The sequence below is a fragment of the Panthera tigris genome, chromosome B4 (genome assembly GCF_018350195.1).
Source record: "Panthera tigris isolate Pti1 chromosome B4, P.tigris_Pti1_mat1.1, whole genome shotgun sequence".
Lineage (NCBI taxonomy): Eukaryota > Metazoa > Chordata > Mammalia > Carnivora > Felidae > Panthera > Panthera tigris.
In genome coordinates this window covers 66,276,540-66,302,281 of record NC_056666.1, presented here as the reverse complement: position 1 = coordinate 66,302,281, position 25,742 = coordinate 66,276,540, and the positions used below count along the sequence as shown (strand labels likewise).

Sequence of the window (25,742 nt, the reverse complement as noted above, 5' to 3'; positions counted from 1 at the left end):
CCCTTGCCTTTGGGGATGTGTCGAGTAAGAGATTGCTACGGCTGAGGTCAGAGAGGTTTTTTCCTGCTTTCTCCTCTAAGGTTTTGATGGTTTCCTGTCTCACATTCAGGTCCTTTATCCATTTTGAGTTTATTTTTGTGAATGGTGTGAGAAAGTGGTCTAGTTTCAACCTTCTGCATGTTGCTGTCCAGTTCTCCCAGCACCATTTGTTAAAGAGACTGTCTTTTTTCCATTGGATGTTCTTTCCTGCTTTGTCAAAGATGAGTTGGCCATACTTTTGTGGGTCTAGTTCTGGGGTTTCTATTCTATTCCATTGGTCTATGTGTCTGTTTTTGTGCCATAAATGCCGTCTTTTAAGTAATTACAAAGTAATTAAATATTGATACTTTTTACAAAGTTTTCTAAAATTTGGTATTTCTTTACATGTGGAAAACCTGTTTTAATGTTAATTGAATGAAGTACAGGATGTTTGCTGTTTATTAATTTTGCCAGTATCACTGATATTCCTTTTTCCATACTTTGCATCATTCTGATATGTTTCATCAGCTAAACTCATTCTTCTGGTAATTCATTCCTTTTCATAAACATTAACATGTGTGCTTTATAAGTGGAAGCATTTTTGGCATTTCAGTTTAATCATAGTGTAAATCAACAAGTTACAGACAACCACAGTGAAGCTTCAATGTTTTCAATGGTCTGACACATTTATTGGAAAGATCATTAGATGTTGTAAAATGACCTGCTAATTAGACTTGCAAACTTCATTTTTGAACAACTGTTATTCAGACAGTTTTGATAATGTTAAATCTACGTAGATTTAGGGGTAAAGTTCTGTTTTATAGAATTCAACAGTATTATTTTTATATGTCTTCCTTTTATGTAGTGTTTGCATTGTCTTACCTCATTTGTCTCCATGCATATTCTGTGTATGGGTGCAATATTGCTTCCTTTGTTGTATTTTTCTTTTCCTCTATATTCTTAGGCTGACCTTTAGTATCACTCTGGGTCTTAAGACACCAGTTTTTGTTTTTTCAGCCAAATAGAAGTTTTTCAAGTTTACTAAATTGTAGCTCTTTCCTATATTTATTTCTTAGCTGTAAAACAAAGCAGAGATGATAAATGTCCTCCCCTTATAATTTTCAGTACTTTCAAGTACTTCAGTACCTCCGAAACTTTGCTTGCCCTGTAAGCAGTCTGAGATATTTGCACTGTGGGCCTTGAATTCCTCTGGAATTTAAGATTGGCTGCAGCTAAATACAGATTGGCTACAGTCTCAGCTATCTCCCACCCATTTCCATACTGAGTGCTAACTCTTCAGTAGAAAAGACCCCTTCTAAGTCTATCCTTAGTGAGCCTCAATTCCTGCTTAAAATTTTGAGGTTGAACTTCTAGTAAAAGCATTATATTTTGTATAAGGCTTAGTGAACAGAATAACTTTGTTTTGTAAAGTCTGTGCAAATTTCTCTTTTTAAAAAAACGTTTATTATTTATTTCTTTTGAGAGGGAAATAGAAGCGGGGGGTGGGGGGTTGGAGAGAGAGAATCCCAAGCAGGCTCTGTACTCTCGGCACAGAGCCTGATATGGGGCCGATCCCATGAACAGTGAGATCATGACCTGAGCTGAAATCAAGAGTCAGAATGTCATTCAACTGAGCCACTCACGTGTCCCTGTACAAATTACTTTTAAAGAAAAATTAGATCAAAGGCATTTTGGGAATAAGTTGCATTTATTTATGTGTATAATTTAGTGACTTTTATTTTTTTAACTGAAGCTGGCTGTCATAAATTTATAATGTTTAATATAACATTACCACAAATTTATAGGAAAATTTTTGAAAAATACAGAAAAATATAAAGAGCAAATGAAAATAAATTATATTTCTATTACCTATAAGTAACTACTGTTAATACTGTGATGTATTTCCTCCCTAATGTATGATATATGATATAACATGATAAAATAATATATAAGATATATAACATAATAATCTATTTAATTGATATGGTTTCCTTTAAAACAGAGTTGTGGTTTTATATAAACTTTAAAAATAAACAGGTTTAATGTTTTCTTTGAATTTTTCATAAATACAACCATTCTTGAAATTTGTATCTTTGGGATTTTATTTAATATGTGATCTTTTCCTTATATAATAGATCTTAGACCCTCTCATTACTGGCTTTCACCATTCTTCTTGAGCACTTGATCCCAGTGCTTCTTAAAATATTTGTGAAGGGGACATTCTTCTATCCCACTCCTCAATTTGTGGTGGGTTAGTACTGTTCATGATTGTAGTCAGCTTGCCCATTTATGACTTACCATGTATGTTCAAACACTCTTGAACTCCATTCAATATACCATCATTGATTACAGCAAGTTCAAATGTTGTAAAAGTCTAAAATGTTTACTCTCAATTTCTTTATGTATTGTGAACATGTAACAAACAATTTTCATACTGGCACCGAACTGGGACTGCACTTTGAGTAGTCATGCTCTCTAATCAGTGTCTGTAACCATCACTCTTGCTTGATTACCTTATTTTCTTCACCAAAAGAAAGAGCTAGAGATGCACAAATTGTTTTAACTTTCTGACCTCCAATAAGGAAACATTATGTATATGTGACAAACATCACAATTACTAATGACTTACTAGGTTCCAGTGTTACACAATGTATACTGAGCAACAAACCTTGACCCTTATCCTTTACCAGTTTAGGGCCTAAGGATTGGGGTCTATCAAATTTAAGTAAAATAATAATAAAATCAACAAAAAAGAGATACACAAAAGATATGAAGAAAAGAAAGAGAGTAGGCTGAGGATTGAATTCTTGGACTAGATGATACCCGAATTGAATCTTGAATAATAGTAAGAGTAAATAAGGATGAACAAGCATTGACAAAGGGAAAGAGATGGGTGGAATGGAGCCCATTTTAAAAGGGTTACTATGAATGCTATGTTGAGATTATTAGGGGAAGGTGGGAGTGGAAGCAGACCAAGAGGCTACAGGTTAGAATTGATAGGCATGCATTTCCTACCCAGGTGGGTGAAGTAATTCCTTAACTGCAGTTCCTATACATTTTCCAGTTAAGTGTTTATTATAATCGCCATGTCTGTTTCATTGACAGACATAATAGCTGGGCATACCAAGCATTTCACTATCCTATTATTTGGTTGGCAAAGTAATTCATCATGACCATAAAGTACACTTTTCCATTTTTTTTTTCTGTGTAATCTAGCTGAAAACTCAAGGAACTTTGACCACTCAGTCACAAATGAGGTTTTATATTGTAAAACATGTGGATATACTAAATACTCTTCTTGTTCAGATGATAGTATTTTATGTAAATTTCTTTACTAATATAAAAATCAGTATACCAATGATTAAATAAAAAGAATAAAAATGTGGGCACCTGGGTGGCTCAGTTGGTTAAGCATCCAAGTCTTGATTTTGGCTCAGGTCATGATCTCATGGTTTGTGAGACTGAGCCCCACATAGGGCACTGTGCTGCCAGTGCAGAGTCTGCTTGGGCTTCTCTCTCTCTCCCTCTCTCTCTCTGCTCCTTCTCCACTTGTGCTCTCTCTCCTTCTCTTTCTCAAAATAAATAAATAAACATTGAAAAAACCACTGCAAGTAAAAAAAAAAAAAAGAATAAAAATATAAAATCCTGAAATATGAAGTAAGTAATGAAATAAATGGTTTTTGAATGTTACTTGTCATATTATGGGTAGGTTGACTTTTAGAACGATTTGTTTGCATTGCTTCAGAAATATTTTGTAAAGAGGTGTGAAATATATGCACTTACACTTTCTCAAAGTATTTTGGGTAAAAGAATGATAATAAAACCTCATTTCCCCCAATTTTACCTAAGTAAAAAATCTTTTTCCTTAAGATAGTCTTAAGGCATGAAGGGCTTTTAAATTTGTTTTTATTTTTAAGGTAGTAGTATCAATCTTTTGGTATCCTAAAGAGAAAATACTATTCAAATGGCAGGATATTAAAAAAATGCTTATTTCAGCATTTTACTTTTATCTGTAAACCGAATTTTTCTTTTTAACTTTCAGCCAAACAATCATGATAGCATGTGTTAGCCCTTCAGACAGAGATTTTATGGAAACCTTAAATACCCTGAAATACGCCAATCGGGCTAGAAATATCAAGAACAAGGTGATGGTCAATCAGGACAGAGCTAGTCAGCAAATCAATGCACTTCGTAGTGAGATCACACGCCTTCAGATGGAACTCATGGAGTACAAAACAGTGAGTGAATGGGTTTGACTTTGCATTTTGTGGTAGATCTTGCAAATGCAGTGGTGTCTTTTTGTGATGGCTTGTACATATATGTCTCTGGAGTCTCTTGTCTATCAAAATAGTGACTTCCTTCCTTTTGGAGATCAAATTCTTTAGTTTTCCTTGTGGGTGACCTTTATTATTGTTCAGTGTATCAACCTGACCAACCTCTTGTTTCAAAAGCCTTCTTACTTCATCACTTTCTTTAGTGACAAATGTACCACAGAGGGATGTAATAGAGGGAAAAAGGTCTCTTTTGCCTTGAGGCTGCTAAAACAAAAGGGCTCTTCGTTGTAAAAGTGCTTAAACAAAACTCTTGTATATTTAAGACCCCTCAACGAACCAGGAAGTGTTTTCCTTTTCTAGGGTAAAAGAATAATTGACGAGGAAGGTGTGGAAAGCATCAATGACATGTTTCATGAGAATGCTATGCTACAGACTGAAAATAATAACCTGCGTGTAAGAATTAAAGCCATGCAAGAGACAGTTGATGCATTGAGGACCAGAATCACACAGCTTGTTAGTGATCAGGCCAACCAGGTTCTTGCCAGAGCAGGTATGTGTGTAAGATGGGATGAATGAGGGATTAACTCTTGGAGAGCAGGGAATATTCTTTGTGGTCATTAATTACTTGGAATATTTAAAGTAGAAATATCAAACTGTCTATAAACAGTCTGAGATTTTAAGTTAAATACTTAATTTGTAAATAATACAAATACAAATTGTTTCTTGAAGAAACAAAATGTATGCTTTGCTTTAATAATATTATTTTATTGTCTGCTTATGTCATTAAGGGTAGGAAATCTGCTGTATGAATTGTATATTAAAGCATTATTGTTTTGTTTCCATAACTTTTCTTTTCTCCTATTCTGTTTTGTTGAAGTTTTTAATTTAAAGGAAATTCTAAAGTTCATATTTTATCTTGCAGGTGAAGGGAATGAGGAGATTAGTAATATGATTCACAGTTACATCAAAGAAATTGAAGATCTCAGGTGCAGTTCATGTTCTTAATATGTAATGCACATGTTTTGGGCTTTGCAGTGTAGCAGTATTGCTGTGTGTTAAGCATATTGTTTAGTAACTGTTCACAGTGATATCACAGCCCTTTGATGAGGTTAACTTTAGGAGAATAGGTACTTATCTTTCCCATAATGTTATATTCCAAACTACTTTTCTCTTTCCTCTTCCCATATTCTCTTTCTATATTATCCTCTTCTCGTTGAGAGCTTACTCAACCTGACACACAGGATGGGCATAACTCATATCTGTGAGGTTACCTTTGGTGCTTTCACTCCCTGTGCCTCTTTCCCTGCCATTTGGGAATGGTCAGCATAAATAAGTCATTTCTAATTTTTTAAATCTGTTATTATTCTTATTCTTTTTTACTTCTCCAGCTGTTCTTTGTGTGTGACTCATTGAATCCTGACCAATTTTCCTGCCTCTCTGGTACACACAGAGGCTCCTCCAACACTCGGTTTATACAACATAGTACAAATGCTCACTGTATGTGAGGCACCATGCCATGGACTGAGCAACTATGACATTAACAAGGAGTTTACAGTCTAGGTGGGGCGACTTACATAAATAGTAAATGGAATGACAGAAATTAGTGAAAAGAACACCCACACCTGGTGTGGGAATGTGGAGAAGACCACTGAATTCAGACTTGGGTAGTACAGGTCAGAAAGCAGGTCAGGGATACAATTCATTTCTATAATATTTTCAGGTTCCATGGTCCGCTGTGATGGCTGAGCTACTTTCTCTTGAAGTAAAGGTCCATGGAGAGCATCTAAGGAGCTCAGATCTCATTTCTGCTACCCACTTGCAGAAAATAACCAAGTGACCAGACCAAGTGGATATCATCTTTCACAGCCACCCTAACACTGTCCCATCTTGTATTCGTGTGTTCTTTCTCTTTCCTTTGAGCTGTTTTAGAGATTCTCAGAAACAAGTGCTGTTTCCATTGTTTCTGCCGCCACAAGGCACACTGAATCCCTTAAGTGTTTTAAAGAAGTGAAAACAGAGGTGCCTGTGTGACTCAGTTGACTGAACATCTGACTCTTGATTTTGGCTTGGGTCATGATTCCAGGGTTGTGGGATTGAGCCCTGTGTCAGGCTCCGAACTGAGCGTGGAGCCTGCTTAAGATTCTCTCTCTCTCTCTCTCTCTCTCTCTCTCTCTCTCTCTCTCTCTCTCCCCCTCTCCCCCTCTCCCCCTCTCCCCCTCTCTCCCTTTCTCCCTCTCTCCCTCTCCCCCCTCCCTCTCCCTCCCTCCTTCTCTCTCTCTCTCTCTCTCCCTCTCTTCCTCTCCCTCTCTTCCTCTCCCTCTCTCCCCCTCTCCCCCTTTCCTCTTTTCCCCTTGCGTTCTCTCTTTCTCTCTCTAAAAAAAAAAAAGTGAAAACAACTAAGATATCTGATGTGGTTGTAAAGTTACTCAAATAACTGTTACTTTTATTTGGTAAATATGTATCTCTAAAGTTTACCTTTTTGGTGGAGACTTTTGGGGCATTGGGTCCTAGGTCTAGTCAGTAGCTAATCTGGACTTATAGTTTCTATCCTGTGTTGGCAGTGCTCTTTCTTGCCTATTTCCCAAAACTTAGTTTCTGACCTCACTCTGTAGACCCCGTCTTTACCATTCCTTGAGACATAACTGATATCTCTTTGAATTCTTGAAGATTCTCTTTCTCTTTCTAGGTTGCTTCTCTTTATCTCTTTTATTTCTTTGGCACTGGTCAACTGTTAAGGCTAATTCTAAGCTCTGGTTCTTGTGCTCTGTTTCTTCTTCTCCTCCTTCTTTTTTTAAAGTTTTTAAAATTTATTTATTTTGAGAGAGACAGAGACAGAACAAGTTGAGGAGGGGCAGAGAGAGAGAGAGAGAAAGAGAGAGAGAGAATCCTAACAGGCTCCATGGTGCCAGCACAGGGCCTGATGAGGGGCTCAAACCCACAAAACTGTGAGATCATGACCTTAGCTGAAATTAAAAGGCAGATACTTAATCAACTGAGCCACCCAGGTTTCTTCTCTTCTAAGGACATATCTAACCTAGATTTCACTTTAAGACAAATGGCTTGACTAGTGTCATTATTTCCTACAAAACAGAATCGTTTCTACTCCATCCAGTGGCTAAATACAACATCTAATATCTTCCTTTTTCAGACCATTCTTTAAGCCATTTAGAAAACAGAGATGACTCTTAGGCTCTGAGTTCAGTGATCAAATCTTTCTTGGTGTAAGTTAATAGTTTGTTGTGCTTATCCAGAATTCTTTGATGGCTCTTTAATTAGGTGTATCCCACTCCTGAGGGTAGTCTTCTAGAATTACAAGACTGCAATTTACAATTTAAAAATAATGTATGTATGGAATAAGCATAAATGAGCTTTGAATTTAAATGAGATTACCTGGGTTGATATTTAAGCTTCTATTTATTAATAAGTGTGTGACCTTAGGCAAGTTACCTAACATCTCTGAGTTTTAGTTTGTTCACCTCTAAGAATGAAGTAATACTTGCTAGTCTCCAGGAGTTATCATAGGGCTCAAATGAAAGAAAGAACAGGATTTCACAGTCTAACACGGTCCAAGTTCTCATATCGTGTTTTTTCTACTAATTCCAACTCCAATCCATATTTCTTTCAAAACTTTTTCTTCAGAAGGCATTTATTCACAACTCCTTTAACATAATGCACATTTATGTTGATGCTTTGCCACTTGGGAATGTTTATATTTTATATTTTAAATTTTATTCTAGTTGTAAAACAATACTAATTTCCTTCTAATAAATTTACATGTCCCATTAGTTGTTGTGAAATAATAATGGGTACTAATTAATTAATTCTTGGTTTTGGGGGTTTAAAATTTTTGCAGAAAGTTTTGAGAAGATAAGAAAGTATAAAAAAAAGTCATCCATATTGGTACCATCTGGTAGATCTGATGTTAACATTTTGATATATCTCTTCAGTGTTTTTTTCAATGCATTCTTTAGCAAGATTGACATCAGGGTAGATATATTCCTTTGCTATCTTTTCTTTGAAATGTGACAATATATTATGAACATTTTTAAATGCTGTTAAATAATTTTTTAACATGATTTTTGCATGATTCCATGAGGTACTATTTTGACATTGTAATCTATTTATTTAACTAATCTACTATTTGATAATTATATCATTTCCAACTTCTTGATAACAATAGTTATTATTCATTAAATACATTATCATTCTGGTAGGGAAATGTATTACTTTCATTCCCATTTTACTAAGGAAAGAGTAGAGGCTTTTAAAGACTAGTAGTCCATGATCAAGTGAGTTACAGAGCTGAGATGCAAACCCTCTGTCTTCTCCTTCCTAAAGAGGTCTGTATACTTCCCCTCATGACTGACTGCTTGGTTTCCTATTAAATGAAATGCAGGAAGCAGGGTGGGTTGGTGAGTGGGAAGACAAAGAGAAGGAAAGAGAGAGTTGCTATAAAAAAAAGCCCCAAGGGAACTTCTGCTAATGTGTCATGGGCTTTGTGGAGTTGGTCCCTGAGGGGTTCAGCTTTTATCAGTACAAGCATTGAAGAAGCATTGAGTATACGCCCACTAATGCAAACCTAGATCATTACAAAAAAGAACTTGTCCGATTATTATAAGAATGAACCGATACAAGGCAGGACATTATTGATAGCTAACTTATTATATTTTCATTTATTCTTAACATTCATTATTATGTACCTGGGCTATATTAAAAATACAGAAAAGTGTAAATTTTGACTTTGAGTTTTTATAGTTAAACTGACTTCTTATAGTTAGGTTATGCTCTTAAATAAAAACATGACACCATCATATTCAGAATTTTCCTTAAAATAACTTTGAGATCATTTAACCTGGAAGTTTGTACACAGAAACTTAACCATTTTAAAATATTGTATTGTTATTCTTCTCACATATGACACCAGACACTGATTTGAAATATATATTCACTGACGTATGTACACTGTGTTTATAGCTGAATTCAGCAGTCATGAATAATTTTGGTAGACAGTGAAAAAGCACAGAGCTGACTATGTCTTATAGAGCTTACAATTGCAAATTAATCTAGCATATTTCTCTGAAATACTTGGATATATGGTAAAAGTGCTTTGCAATATAGTTTTGACACAGATACAGTAATAGTACTTTCTCCTTACAGCCCTGTGTCAATCACTCTTGTGCCAAATTGACCTTGGAAATCTATTATATTGAAGTAGATAATTACATTCTTGATTGTTTAAATGAAATAGAAATAAAGGACTGGTCTAGTGGACTCTGAATCCCTTTTTGTTTCAAGAGTCCAGCTCTTTTAGAATCTCATCATTCTGTGTTTTTTTGCATATTACTGACAGAACATACATTATTCTCCTGTCATTGTTAGAACTGCTTGAACAAACAAAAGAATGTTTTCAATTATCAAACTCAGGTTTCCTTGGAGATACCATCTTTTCCCACACCATGTTTAGGAGCCAGATGTCTTTCAGCCAGTTAGGGGCAAGTTTGACTAACTATTCCTTACAAAGATTTGGAAATGCTATTATAGCATGATGAATGAGGAACTGAAAGAAAGGGGACCATGCCGCTTGTAGATTTTAAGTTTAAATGATGGGTTGACAAAGCAAGATCTCTAGTGCCTACTGGCCAGAATGCAACTAATCTCATTACCATTGGCACTTTTGAGCACTAAGAATGTTATTTCAAATTTATAATTACTTATTCAGGGAATTAAAAAAATCCTAAACATTAATGTTTTTGAGCACATTTATTTTAAAAAATGCTACCTTGTAGCAATGTTGAAATACATTTTGGAAAACTTTTTGGCATACAAAACAGCATATTTAAAATGTTCCCCAATTAATTCCTAGAGTAGTCAGATTTGTAGAGACAGAAAGTGTAATGGTGGTTGTGAGGGGCTGGGAGGAGAGGGAGATGAGGAGTTAATGCTTAATGGGTAGTTGAACAAGATGAAAGAGTTTGAAAGAGTTCTGGAGATGGATGGTGGCCATGGTGGCACAACAGTGTGAGTTACTGTGCTGCAGACTATACACTTAGAAATGGTGCAGGTGGTAAAGTTTATGCTATGAATTGTATTACTACAATAAGAAATGTTTCTTGTTTAAATATTTTTATTCACTAGGGCAAAATTATTAGAAAGTGAAGCAGTGAATGAGAACCTTCGAAAAAACTTGACGAGAGCCACAGCAAGATCACCGTATTTCAGTGGATCGTCAGCTTTCTCTCCTACTGTACTGTCCTCAGACAAAGAGACCATTGAAATTATAGATCTAGCTAAGAAAGATTTAGAGAAGCTGAAAAGGAAAGAAAAGAGGAAGAAGAAAAGGTAGTGTTATAAAATCACTGTTATATGAATCCCTGTTTTTCTTTACAGAATATCTTAATTTGCAATTACAGTGAGTATACATAGTTTCACAGTATATTAATGAAAGAAATGTCATTTAAATTAGCTGACAATTGCAATGATATACTTTTAATTGTTTATCTCTACTTGTACGTAAGAAAAATAAGTTTAATTATAATAATATAGTGGATTTTTAGACTATGACAAGGTAAAATTTCTATTAGAAATTATTTTATTGTTTTTGAAATAGCTGCTTTTGCATTCCACTCATCTTTTCCGCAAAGCTTGTTCTACCATCACAACTCACTGTTTTCATTTCTTTCTCATTTTCTAATGCAATTAAGTAGTCTCCTGGATATAATCTGATTCCTGTCTAGATTAGTTTAACTAAAGGCTAAACTAATCCATCAGACTGTCATTTAATGTCATTTGGTCTCTTCAGTATTTTCTGCAGGGCTTCTAATTTGATTATGTCAAAGTTATTTATGCTATTTTAGGCTTTTTGAATCTTTCAGCAAGGAGTCACTCAGCTTTTCACCACTGTTCTAGGCTTTCTTTTCGTTGCATCCTGATAATATCTTCCTCTGAAACCAACTGGGTGCAAAGAAGAGGAAAATAAAAATTTGACCACTTGTAATGTGTGGGTGGTTAAATAGTCACAAATTCTTTCTGTGTCTACATACTGATTCTGTGGTGCAGTCACATTACCTACTAAACATATTTTGGATATGCCAGTCAAATTAATTTTAAGCATTTTTGGCTAGATATTCAAAAGTGGGCACAGCTATCAAATGGTTTGTTACAAGAGGCTTGCTTTGTAGAATTATTATTGACATTTAAACTGCTTTGCTCAGTCTACTTAGAAATTTTTAGGCAACCAGGCATTTCTTCCTTGAACAGTCAGTTGACTAAGTAATTGGAGGTTTAAATTTTTCAAATTAATTCTGCTGTAGTGTCCTTGAGTTAAAAAGGAATGATTTGAATAATGAAAACAAGGAGTTACACATTTATGGTTAGGAGGCATTGCAACTGAATTTGCATTCTTAAGATACTAATGTCTTAATAGGTGTTTTTCATGGATGACTGATTATGGCAGCATTAAGATACATAATGATTAGCTTTAATGCAAGGCTGTTAAAAACAAAACCGTGATCACAGAATTATATGATCCAACATACTGCTTGAGTGAAAATGGGGCTTTTGCTCATGACTTACTATTTTCTTGTATAATTCAGTTCTATAGTTGGTCAAAATATCAAATGGTTTGATTTGTTTTTAAAGGTCTTGGTGGTTTGTGTTCATAAATAGTAACTATAAGCAAGGTCTGTTTCCCAAGGTCATGAGCTGATTCTGCTCTTTTGTTTTGAGGTAAATTTAGAGATGTTACCATAATCACCTGTTTGGTATGAATAATGAAAAATAGGGATTCCAATAGAAACCTAGGTTGTTTTTGACATGTTTATAATGATCATAGGTATCCTAAAATAATACTTCTGATAGAGGTCATCTTTGTGACAGTGCAGGGCAGTAAGCATTTTGATTATAGTACTAGAAGAAAAACATTTTATTATTAAGATTTGTCCCTGTTGCTTTTAAGATAAAAAAAATTAAACAGCTTTTATTTCAAATTGAAAAGTTGATAATTTCAGTGATTATGGTAGATGTAGTAATTATTATGATAAAAATAATAGCAGATATTATTGTTAAGAAGACCTCATCGAACAAATGTATTTAAACATGAGAACCCAAGTGAAAAAATAAGTAATTTTTTAACAAAAAGTGATATGAGATTAAAAAATTTTTGATGGGGAAAAAAACTAAACTGGATAAAGTAAATTTAGAGGTAGTGCCTTAATTACCTGTAGAAAAAAAATGAGTGATAGCTTAGAATGAGAAAAACAAATTAGTAACTCATGATACTTCAGAAAAGGCTTCATAAAGCATTTTCATATACATGCTATAATGTGTCTTTGTAGAACTAAAACCTACATAATGTAGTATGAACCTAGAAAGGAAAAATTTTCTTGCAAACCATAAACTGTGTGAAAGCCTTTAGAACCAATTTATGCATTTATATTTATATATATTTATATCCATATAGTAAATTTAATAGTTTTTCTTACCACACTCCATTCAAACCTTGTTGTGGATTTAAACATGAAAATGAATACTGTTTTACTTAGCTTGATTAAAGCATTTCGTTCATCATTGTTAACTTTGCTGTAGATCCCAATAACTTTTAGGTTGCATGTAATGTAAATTCCTATTTTTAAAATGTAGGCAAGCTGTCATTTTAGCTAAAGGGTTTGCTACAGGTTGAAACAAACAAATAATAAACAAAGAGTTCCAGGAGTATTTAGAATGACTGCAGCTTTACTGAAGTTAGTGTTTAGTCTTCTATAGGAATTCCTTGGAGACAGTAGTTCCCGTTTAGGTGTATTGATTCTGATTGTGTTGTTTTACATCCCTCATATTTATTTTATTCATCAGAGAGAGCATTGTAAAATTTGGGTTCTGCCTCAACCCTACGTACAGAATAAGTTCATTTAGTTCATTTAAAAAATTCTTTGGAATTTGGGACTAATTTTTCTCTAGAAAATGTTATGATGACTCACATAAAGTGATTTTTACCCATTTTGTAGTGTGGTAAGAGCAATTCAGAAGGGAAGAGGAAAAGGAAAAAAATGGAAAAGAAACTTTCTCTCCTTTCATGGATGTAGGTAACCTTTGGAGGAAAAGTGTGAATTTGTGCCTTAGCATCCTTTTTATTCCATCTGCTGACCCCCTGTGTCCTTATGCTACCTGCCTTGCTCCAGTCAGCTCTCATGTAATTCTACCCCACTCCAAACGAACTATTTCCAATTCCAAACTCATGTACTTCCTTCTCTCCTCCCCTTAAATTTACATTTGGTAGCAAAGCCATCTGGCTAAAGGCATCCGTGCCAGTGAAGTGACTTATAACCAATAAGCCTCTTTTTAAGGATGTTTGTAATTTTGAAAGAGGAACCATTAATTCAAATACTGAGATTTTGGACAGCAACCTCATGAAGGAAAAAAAAAAAGATCAAGTTATGTAAGGAAGATTTTTACCCTCTTTTAGCTGAGAGTTTTCAGGATCTATCTGGGGATTCATTTATGGGTTCAGATTTCCTACGCTGTCCTCATTCTCATAGCCGCTTTCTTTTCCTCCCCACTAAAGCCACAAATTATTTAGAAGCTCCATTTCTTTTAATTTACTGTGTTTTTTATTTGTCAGTTTTTGGTTGTAGTGACTATGGGGCCTCTGATAAAAGTTAAGTGTTGGTAGGAGGAGCGGTAGCTGGGTTATTTTTATGTCAGAAACTGCATTTATGTTCAAGGAGGATGTCATAAGTCCCATTTTACATGAAAGTTTAACTTTCTTCTGCATCAAAGTCTTTATCAAATCTACAACTAGCTAATATCTGGAGGTTTAAGGTTTATTCTTCTACCTGTCTGTGCATATTTTCTATTGAGCTATAGAATCATCCATACATATAGATAAGGGAGTGTAACAAAATCAGGTAAATAATTGAAGAGACTGTATTACCTATTTTTCAGTAACATAAAAGTTAAAATTGTTGGCAAGGTTTGTCATTCTCTCTCTCTCCTCTTTTTTTAAATGTTTACTTACTTTTGAGAGAGAGACACACACACAAAGCATGAGCAGGGAAGGGGCAGAGAGAGAGGGAGACACAAAATCTGAATAGGCTTCAGGCTCTGAGCTGTCAGCACAGAGCCCAACCAACACGGGGCTCGACCCACGAACCATGAGGTTGTGACCTGAGTCTCTCCTCTTTATGGAAGAAACAGCCCTTCTCCATGTGATGGAATGAAATGAAGTAAAAACTCCTTTAAATTATGGAGAAATATCAGATTATTATTTTTCTGCCCCTCCACTGTCTTTTGAACGATTTGTCACAATGTTCTTCCAAGTAACAATTGAAAAGGCATCCTAAGTTTATCTACTTATTAGCTCATGTCATCCATACATTTTAACACAGTCCTCTTGTATAAGGTAAACAAAAATTCTGCATATTAAACACAGGAAATTTAAGCTCTTTGCCAGGAAACCATATCCTTTGAGCCACAGTGGCTCATTTTCATCAGTATAAGACTAGATTAGGCATTATTCCCCATGTTTTTGGATATCTAGCTTTAAATGACTTGAATTATAAAAAAAAACTTTACTAATTCATCAGACTGCATTATCCTTGTGTTTAGTGGTGTCAGGTTGAAACTCTAGAAACACATAGATTTCTTAGGTGATGGCTTTATTTTCCTTTTTCTAGCCATTATACTGGAACTTTTGATCCCTATTGAATATCACTCTAGAATTTTTTCCCAGAAAGATTGCTAGTCTCTTCTTATAATAGCAATATATACGTTGATTGTGAAAACCAATCGCAGGTGCAAGCACATGAAAATAACTGGCTTGATGAAATAATTTATACTTAAGACTCAGTCTTTTCATTTAAAAATATTGATGATTCTGAAAAATATATTTGGAATTCTGGTGAGAAGTGTGCTATATCAAGATTGCTATGTGCTTAATCAGAGCCTAGCACATCTATCTTTTTGTTTATGTGACAAATATTGGTATTCAGTACATTCCATTGAGTAAAGATCCCCAATTCTGTGTATTGGGTATTGTTTAAATTATATTTCAAAGGTTCTAAGTACATAGTTATAATTTTTCTTATACTTTTCTGATTGAGAAACAATCTTACTAATGGAAAGTACTACATTCCCCATTTTATTGCCACCTTTGCCTTAGTCCTTTTGATAGTTTCTAATTATTAGTACAGTGATATGACATTTTATTTTCATTTAATAAAATTACAGTTTTCACTGACATCATAACAACCATATTCATTTGACTGTAACACCATTTCATATATAATTTTGAAATACAAATTTTTTTTAGATTTAGTGATGTTCACGTGTAGTATATTAAAAATAGAAAAGAAGTTTTAAACGTAGTTTTCTAGTATGTAGTATTAATGGTATTTTCATATTATGGTAGAAAGGCATTACTTTTTGACGTTCTTTTAATGATGCCATGAAAAAGTCTTCTGTGAAGATTTAAAAGGAAGAGGATATCATTGAAAGTAGGCTTTTTGGGGGAAGCTGAGAAAATTGATCCATTTTAAAAAGATTTAAAAAAGCAATGGCATCCAAACACTCTCAATACTTACCAAGTTATATAAACTGAGACTATGCATTTAATTGCTGAATAGCTTCAACTGATAGTCTATATATTCTTCTTAGATATAATGCTGCTTGTTTTTCTACTTACTTTTTATTCATTCAAAATGTATTGCCTTTTTACTGTGTATTGTCCTTTGATGATATCTTTTAAAATTTATTTTAAAGTCTTCAAGCTCATGTATCATTTTTACCTTCTTACCACTTTCGCTTTTTACTGTCTGGTTTGTCCTTCATTGGCTTGGCCTTCCAATACTGTGCCTCGTGATTTTGAAGGCTACAGAAACTTGAGGAAAGCAATCGAGAAGAAAGAAGGTTGGAATATTTCCCAGGTTTTTTATTAAAATGTCATTTAAATACTTAGTTGCCATTCACAAGGAAATGTGTTATAGAATTATAGATTGTTTCAGACTAGATTAGCTTGGTGCTCCTAAAATTAATGATGATTTTATAAAATTGACAAATACACCAAATGTATTTTTAAAAACAGCTTTTTAAGAATAAAACCCTCACAAGTTACATGGATTAAAATTCAGGCAATTTCATGTGATTTCAGAATAAATTATCCTAATTATGATAGTGCTTAATGACTTACCTTTTTTAGGTTAAAAATGATGCCCCCCAAAACTCACCATTGACTTTCAGAATATATCTTCCAGAAACTTGTGAGCAGACTGGGAACTTTTAATTGGGTGGGAATTGAGATTTTGTTGCAGCCCATGCTAAGTCACAGGTGGATTTTTCTCTCCCTCTTTCTTATTTTGTATAATATTTGTATATACAAATGTATTTGTATACAAATATAGATGTATTTGTATATATGAATATTTGTAATATTTGTTGTTGGAAAACAACATTAAATGGCAACAAAGCAAAAGGAAACTATGGCATTATTACAGATAAGCTATCCAAGACATTCTTAAGTTGAATTATTAAAACAAGTGTTGCTTTTAATATGTATTTGAGGTGAGTGTCAAAATGAGATATTTTCTTTTCTCATTTAAGTTTGAGCAAAATTTAGACGCACATTTCTGAACTCCTTATATAATAAAAATTTGCATTTTAGTCATTCAGAATTATAGTTATTTAAACCAGGATCAAGTAGTATTTTACTTATCATAACTTTTCTTCATAGATTTTTCTGAATAAACCTCCAGATTATATAATCAAAATGATTAAGAAAGTAATATTTAAATATTTTAGAAGCACCAGTTTAGAAATTTCATCTCTTACTTAAAATAAGCTGTTTGAGAACTTTTACTATGTAATCATCAGTTATAGTAATATCTTATTTTAAATATGAAAACTTAAAAATTATATTTTATTGAAATTATTTAATAGTTTACATCCCACAATTATATTCCACATATTATATAGTATTCAACAATACCTATAATTTATTCTATAATTCTATAACTTATTTAAAGTATTTAATAATGAGAATATAACTCTAATTATAAGTTGTACTAGAACTCAACTAATTAGCATATTTAGAACATTATATTTGTCATTAGAATTAGATCATGGCATTAAAAATGTGAGATTTCTTCTCTTTCAGAAGGTCAAAATAAAATACATGGTTAACGTATATAGAAGGAGTCTTCCGCCTTAAGATATTCAAGTCCTTTAAGTGCCTTTAGTGAGTAAAGTTTGTTTCCAAGTTTTATACCGTCCTTAAAGGATAGCAAAAACAGAGCAGTTTTGTGCTCTAGGATAGGGCTTTTCAAACATGAATATACATACAAATCACTTGGCTGGTTTGATAAAATGAAGATTCTGATTCAGTTAAAACTGAACTAGAGCCTGAGATTTTGCTTATCTAATAAGCTTCTCAGTGATGCTGATACTTCCCTGAACTTGAAGCATAAGATTCTAGAATACTGACCTGCAGTCAAGACACTGGTTTTAGTCCCCTTGAGTGGATTAATTTCCCCACAACACAGCTTTTTAGGTTGTCAACAAAAATGTTGACATTTGTCGTCAAATGTCAAAGAGGCTAAACCACATGATCACTAGTGTTCCTTCCAACTCCAAGATTCTGATTCTGTGTAACATGCAAACTTAAATTTATCTTTCATTGCTGGTTAGATAGTTACTTTAGATATCAATTTGTCTCACTTTATTGAGGAAAACTTGAATATTTGTGGTGCAATAATTATAAAGCATCAACTTATATTTTAAAAGCTTAAGCCTTAAGTGGTATATAAAGGTAAATTAATAATGTAAAGTTATAACTCCTGATCTTTCTGTATCAGAATTGGTATGAATAGCTTATAATGTATGAGTTAACTTTAAATATAAGTGAAAAGTAACATTTGCTGGACACTAGTGACTTGGAGAAAATAGGAGGGTTAGAATAAAGTGGTTATCTAGCTATAAGCCTAAACCTGAGTAAAAGAGAATTTGGGTTGCAGTTTATGTAATGAAGTGGCCACCAATAACAAAAATTGTGTGCTGCAACAGTTACAGGTGAGTAAGGAAGGCTGCATAGGGGAGAGACTGGGGAATGCTGATAAGAAAGGTCTTTCCAAACACATTCTCCTGTCCTGGCCTTAACCTTAACTTCAAGTATAGTCTGAGTACATGGTACTGTCCTTTGAATGGGATGATGGATGAAAGGGAGTTTCCTTCTAGATTTTCAGTTGGAACTGCATGATAGAAAATCAACAGTCCTAGTATAATACAAGTGATGTAAGAGTCGTTCCGTATCATCAGCATTTTTCTCTAGCAAAATGATTTAACAACATTCATGGAACCCTGTTACAGTTTACTTGATTTCTTTCCAGCTAAGATTGTTTTATTGAAATTTCTACTGGTAGTTCCTTCTCACTCTAGTGACATGCTGTCTTCTATGTATCTTTATGCATCTTTCAGTTTATGCCATCAGACTCTAACATAATTAGTGCATGAGATACACAGAAGTGACAAACAGAAGTTCTCATGTAGAGTCATAGAGATTAATATATTTAACAAACACTTACTGCACATTTATTATGTGCATCCCTTGGGTATGGGGGACATAATGCTGAGTCAAACAGAGATGATCCCTGCCCTCACAAGGCCCACAGTTTAGTGGGGAAGATAGAAATTAAAGAAGTAATCACATAAAAAACCATAAATTAAGAACTCTGAAAAGTGCTTACAAAGGGAAGTATTTGTCTTACTCTGAATACAAAAGTATCTGTAAGAATTCAGACCTAGGGTTAAACATTACAGTTTAATAATAACATAGCTTAAATAAGATTAAACTTTTAGCCTAGAAGCTAAAAACAAGTCCAGGTATTAGGGCAGTTTTTTAGTGTAGCAGAATATCTGAAAGAAATGATAGTGGTTCCAAAGTTATTTTGATACAGTTTTTAAGCTGTTTCAAGGGAATTTTATTGGGACAATATTGCCTTTTGAGTATTTTTTTACTCTTGATTTAAAAATGTTACAGTAGCACAAGAAGAAATCTTTCACGTATAGATTTACTTCAAGTTTACTTTCTTAGTATTATTTAGTTTGATTAAATGTGTGAGTCTAGCAAACAGAAATGTAACTTCTATGTATAATTGACCATGGTTGCTAGGCCATAAAAGAGTGAGTTAAGTGTGAAAAACTGCTCGCTGTAGTGTGCACTGTCTTCTTAGGGCCACCAGGGCTGAGTTAGTTTAGCTATAAACATCACCTAATGTCAGTATGTAGTTAGAGCTGTTTAGTACCAGAAGACTGAAGAAGAGGCTTCCATTTGTATGGCCAATCTTGTGGCAGACCCTGGTATTTCCTAGTCAGTCAAAGGTTAGGCCGAACTTCAGACAGTTTTGATGTGCAAAGACCCATTTTGGTGAGAACATTTTAAGAAGAGTCCTGTGCTGTAGATATGGCATATGAAAAAAGAGCCTGTGCCATTACTAGCGGATGCAGCCAGTGTAGACAAACTTTGGTGCACAGATTTATTCTGGATCTTTAAATTTATTCTTAAATGTATCAGGTCACCAATAAAAATGCTGCTTCTGTATCTTTGTATTTAGATGGGAAAAGTCATATATTTAGGTGAGAAAAGCAAAATATTTGTTTTGATTTCCTTTGAATTTAAATCATCTACATTCTAATTAATTGACTGTTACTGTGAATAGTTCTTAGCTGTCTCCTCAGATCTCATACTCTAGGCGATAATCTATTCCTCAGTGTTTCTAGAAAATGATCTTTTTCCCAATGATAAGTCACTATGGCTGGAATGGCAATTTCTACTTTCCTCTGAAGCATCAGACATAACTTTGCTCAAATGATAAACTCTTAGTTTATTTCCATAAGTAATTGATGGTTTTTAAAATCTGGGAGACGAAAGTGAACACCTTTCCTCTCTACTTAAATACTGTATCTTTTTGTTCCTTTTTTTTTTTTAAAGTGTGGCTGGTAAAGAGGATAATGCAGATACTGACCAAGAGAAGAAAGAAGAAAAGGGTATTACAGAAAGAGAGAACAATGAATTAGAAGTGGTAAGTATGAAAGAATGAACTTGTAAATTTCAGTCCTTGAATTTAGCTTATTTATGGTTGCCGATAGCTACTAATTTATATGTAGAAAAGGGAAATAGTTATGATGCATCCATTTTAAACTATTTGCTTAAGGATTTCTTTTCTTCAGAAATGTGAGCCATAAAATACTGGCAACTCTCAATTTTGTGCAATGTGAAAGCATTGTGTGTGTGTGGATAGAATACTATGAGAGAGAAAACACTATTTTATTTAAGACAAATTATGTAATACCCTTACAAGTGTGGAATGATTTTTGAAGTACTGAAAGGTGAAATTCGTATACTTCTGTATTTTGTACTCTGGCAATCTAATGAGGTAATCAGTTTGTTTTGCTGATATTGGACTATTAATAGTCACAAATCACATTTTAGGAAGAAAGTCAAGAAGTGAGTGATCATGAGGAGGAAGAGGAAGAGGAGGAGGAAGAAGAAGATGACATTGAAGGGGGTGAAAGCTCTGATGAATCAGATTCCGAATCAGATGAAAAAGGTACTTGCTGTCTAGTACAAGGACAAAGATTCATTTGGGGAATATGTTTAAAATTTGGGGAGAGAACATTCTCCATTTCCTTCTTGATGAAGGCAGCTTTTACAACTGCCAACCTGTGTATCCCTTCCAGCCTCATGTTTCTGCCCTTACTGGATTTAGTCACTATGTGATTTCCATTCTTATTTAGTACAAATAGTATCTGTTGTCACTGCTTAGTGTGAATGCTGTTAATTTACCACCTTTTCGTAGTTTTGGGGTTACCCAGGATATTCTCCTTCTAGCTGCGAAGTGAATGCCTGGATGTAGATGCTCGTTTTCATGCTCTTGCTCAAAAGCTGGAATTATGATATTGTTGCCTATTGCAGTATGTTTATTTTCTTCCTTTATAAATAGCCAATTATCAAGCAGACTTAGCAAACATTACCTGTGAAATTGCAATCAAGCAAAAACTGATTGATGAACTAGAAAACAGCCAGAAAAGACTGCAGACACTGAAAAAGCAGTATGAAGAGAAGCTAATGATGCTGCAGCATAAGATTCGGGACACTCAGTTGGAGAGAGACCAGGTGCTCCAGAATTTAGGTAAGAATTACATTTAATTCTAATTAAGGTTCCAATTAAATTGCCAAAATGGGTGTTTATCATTGCTTCCCTTAGAAGAAAGAAATTACATTAGTGGCCACATTAAATATGAGTTTGTGTCATGTTAAATATTGCCTATTTTTTTTTCCATTTTGATACCTATCTAGGCTATTTAATTATTTTGTTCAAAGTTGTGGCTGATTGTTTTAATGTCTTAATGCTGGAAACATTTATTAAATAAAAAAACAAAAAACAAAAAACTGTTAAACAAGTTGAGAGTAGATAATAAAACAGAGAGTAATTCAAAGATACTCTGGCTTCTTGAAGTTTGTGTTTGGGAGGTAGTTTTTCTCTAAGGTCATAAGTTATAAATCTGTGATGTGAAAAATCTGTGTCTCACAGAAACAAATGCAAATATCCTTTGGTCATTTAGGCTCAGTGGAGTCTTATTCAGAAGAAAAGGCAAAAAAAGTTAGGTCTGAATATGAAAAGAAACTTCAAGCCATGAATAAAGAACTTCAAAGACTTCAGACAGCTCAGAAAGAGCATGCAAGGTTGCTTAAAAACCAGTCTCAATATGAAAAGCAATTGAAGAAATTGCAGCAGGATGTGATGGAAATGAAAAAAACAAAGGTACTGACTGTATTTTGCATTAAAATCTGATGTTGAGGATATTTGTTTCATTTGGGACAAAAAAATTATTGTGATTCTTTCCATACTCAATAAAAGGGTAACCCAGTCTTACAAATGATGTACTTCCTTTTGGCAATTAGAAGTTGCTTCCTGCACTCACTCATCCATTATCAAAACCTTTCTTCAGAGTAGCTGAAAATCATGTGGTTGAAAATACGGCTTCTTTTGACTCTGATGGGTATCTCTCCTCCTGAAACATGTAAAATATTTCAAACATGAAAAAAATCATTAAAAATTACATAATAAACACTATATACACTATCTTAAACACTACAGTTATACGGAAAATCTCCTATGTATTCCTTTTTGATCATCTTCTTTCTTGAAGAGGTAACAAGTATCTTGAATTTAGTGTTTATCATTCCCATGCATAGAAGAATACACATTGTCTTCTCTTAACAAAACAGAGTATGTGAATTCTGATCTGTTATCTATTTTTTCTGTGGGATGAATTTTTCTTATTAACATTTGGTGTGAAAATCAGCAAATGTGAAAATGATTTAGGAAGTTTTAGATTCTTATGTTGTGTCTTTGCTGAGGACAACAATAGCTAAAATTATTAGGTGCTTACAATATGCCAAGCATCATTAGAAGCACTCTTCAGGTATTACTTGTTAAATTCTCAAAATAGTATAATGCCACAGAACTGTTATTTTTTATATATATTTTTTAATATATGAGAAAATGAAAACCTAGGAAGGTAATTTGTTCAAGGTCACACAGCTACTGGTAATAAGTACCAAAAATTCATTCAAATTATAGAACAATTGAACATTTATATAAAAAGCATAAAGCACTAAGCAATTTGATAGGAATATATTAGAAAAGTTATTAGAAAAAGAAATGTACTAATCCCACAAAAATAAGAATTGACCATTTAAAATGTGCAACAAAACTCCACTTGTTTCTGTTAAGTATTCAGAATTCTAACTGCTTGCTTCCATTAGTTTAATGAATGTTGTGATAGGGTAACTCCAATAGATGTGTTCACCTAATTTTTTTAGGTTCGACTAATGAAACAAATGAAAGAAGAACAAGAAAAAGCCAGATTGACAGAGTCTAGGAGAAACAGAGAGATTGCTCAATTGAAAAAAGATCAACGTAAAAGAGATGTGAGTGGACTTTAACTTTCAGTTATATACAAATCTTGTACATTGAACAAGCTTGTTTAGTAAATGGAAGAAAATTTTCTTATAACTTTATTTTATTTATTTATTTTTTATTTTTTTATTTTTAAAATTTTTTAACGTTTATTTATTTTTGAGACAGAGAGAGACAGAGCATGAATGGGGGGAGGGTCAGAGAGAGGGAGACACAGAATCTGAAACAGGCTCCAGGCTCTGAGCTGTCAGCACAGAGCCCGACGCGGGGCTTGAACTCATGGACCACGAGATCATGACCTGAGCTGAAGTCGGCCGCTTAACCGACTGAGCCACCCAGGCGCCCCTATTTATTTATTTAAAAAAAAAAATTTTTTTTTAACGTTTATTTATTTTTGAGACAGAGAGAGACAGAGCATGAATGGGGGAGGGTCAGAGAGAGGGAGACACAGAATCTGAAACAGGCTCCGGGCTCTGAGCTGTCAGCACAGGGGGCCCGATGCGGGGCTCGAACTCACGGACCGCGAGATCGTGACCTGAGCCGAAGTCGGCGCTCAACCGACTGAGCCACCCAGGCGCCCCATCTTATAACTTTAACTATTAAATGCAGGTTAAGGACAATAAGCATAAGGACAATAAGTATGCATTAATTTAGTAATATGGCAGTTATTATATGGATTATAGGAATTCAATATACAAGCTTATGAAAAACAATATAATGTTATAAATTTTGTTAGAGGCTTATTTCCTAGATGATGAGATAGGAGAAAATGGCAAAGATATAATTGGTTATCTCTAGGGAAATCAGGTAACTACTTATAGTCTTGTATAAGATAGTGATTTTAGGATGGTTCCAAAGACAGTTTCACCTAGAGAGTCTTAGAGATGTTCCTGAATAATAACCCAGTTTCACTAGAGGTGGCTTTAATAAGAGCGCAAAAGTTTTCATATTCTTTCACTCAAGAATCCTGCTTCTTCCATGAACTCAGACTAAGAAAATAATCTAAAATAAGAAAAATTGTTATGTATTAAAATCTTTAATCTAGAGTAATTTGTAATAGTGAAAAACGTAAAAATAACCAAGATACTTGACAGTATGGAGAACAGTTAAATAAATTATAGCCCATCTCATTTAATAGGTTATTATTCATCTATTGAAGATTAGGATTTGGAAACTGCATAGTAAAATGAAAAATGACTGTGATTTAACATTAAGCATAAAGTAGCATTTCATATATGCATGCTTGATTAAATGAGGGAAAAATTTTAAGGATATATACCAGCATGCTAACTTTAGCTGTGTCAAGATTTTAAGTTACAGCCTATTTGTTTTTTATTCTTTCTAAATTTTGGCAATATGGTTATTTCTTTTTTTTTTAATGTTTATTTATTTAGAGAGAGAGCATGAGCACAGTGGGGTAAGGGCAAGAGTCAGAGGCACCCCAGCAATTTGGTGTTTTCATTTATGGTGTTTGGTTTTTTTTTTTTTCTCCTCAGAAGAAGAGGCCACCGTGGTCTTTTCTCCATTGTTGGTTAGGTTTCAGCTTCTGTTCCTTTTTTCTTGGTCAACTTTTTCTAAGTCCTCCCTGGAGAAAATCTGAGCATACAGCATATTTTAGAAAATAGAAACCTACTCTGGGAAATAAAAAGAAAACTTAAGGAGATAGAAGAGAGTAATGACAGAGAAAAGTAGATATTTTCACAAGATGACTTCTGTATTAAGGCTATATTTCTTTTTTTTTTTCCTATTAAAAAATTGGCATATATTCATGAGCCATAAAGTTTGCTCTTTTAAACTATACAATTCAAGGTTTTAATATATTCACAGAATTGTGCAACAATCATTACCATTTTATTGCAGAATATTTTTTATCAGTCCAAAAAGTAACTCCATATCCATTAGCAGTCAGTCCCTATTCTTCCATCTTCCTGGCCCTGGCAGCCATTCTGGTATACTTTCTGTCTCCATAGATTTGCCCATTGTAAATGGAATATATGATATATATAGCTTTTTGTGTTTGGTTTCTTTCATTTAGCATGATGTTTTCAAGGTTCATCGATGTTATTACATGTGTTGGTAGTTCATTCCTTCTTATGACTGTATAGATAGAGCACATTTTGTTTTTGCATTCCTTAATTGGTGGATATTTGGGTTATTTCCACTTTTTGGCTATTTATTTTTAAAGTTTTTATTCCAGTTCTGGTTAGTTAACATACAGTGTAATATTAGTTTCAGGTATACAGTATAGTGATTCGACACCTTCATATGATACTCAGTGCTCATCAAGTGCATTCCTTAATCCTTGTCAGCCCCTTCAGTCCCTTCAGCCTATTTCAGCCCCTTTCCCCAACTCTCCTCTGGTAACCATCAGTTTATTCTCTACAGTTAAAGAGTCTGTTTCTTGGTTTGCCTCTCTCTCTCTCTCTCTTTTTTTTCCCTTTGCTCATTTTTGTTTCTTAAATTCCACATATTAAAGAAGGAAATC

At 33.9% G+C, this 25,742-nt stretch overlaps 1 protein-coding gene across 8 annotated transcripts in view; it reads left to right on the top strand.

Annotated features, from left to right (window-relative positions):
* Window positions 1–25,742, top strand: part of KIF21A (kinesin family member 21A) — a 150,869-nt gene that overhangs the window by 84,932 nt on the left and 40,195 nt on the right. For 7 of the 8 annotated variants that reach the window (XM_042992105.1, XM_042992102.1, XM_042992101.1 and 4 more), the window contains exons 8-16: window positions 4,061–4,256; window positions 4,653–4,842; window positions 5,215–5,278; window positions 10,428–10,631; window positions 20,263–20,353; window positions 20,764–20,881; window positions 21,275–21,463; window positions 21,897–22,096; window positions 23,161–23,268. In XM_042992105.1, coding sequence (XP_042848039.1) covers window positions 4,061–4,256; window positions 4,653–4,842; window positions 5,215–5,278; window positions 10,428–10,631; window positions 20,263–20,353; window positions 20,764–20,881; window positions 21,275–21,463; window positions 21,897–22,096; window positions 23,161–23,268 — 1,360 coding nt within the window. Of the gene's footprint in view, window positions 1–4,060; window positions 4,257–4,652; window positions 4,843–5,214; window positions 5,279–10,427; window positions 10,632–16,151; window positions 16,191–20,262; window positions 20,354–20,763; window positions 20,882–21,274; window positions 21,464–21,896; window positions 22,097–23,160; window positions 23,269–25,742 lie in introns of all 8 variants that reach the window. The other variant, XM_042992108.1, reaches the window with a different exon arrangement.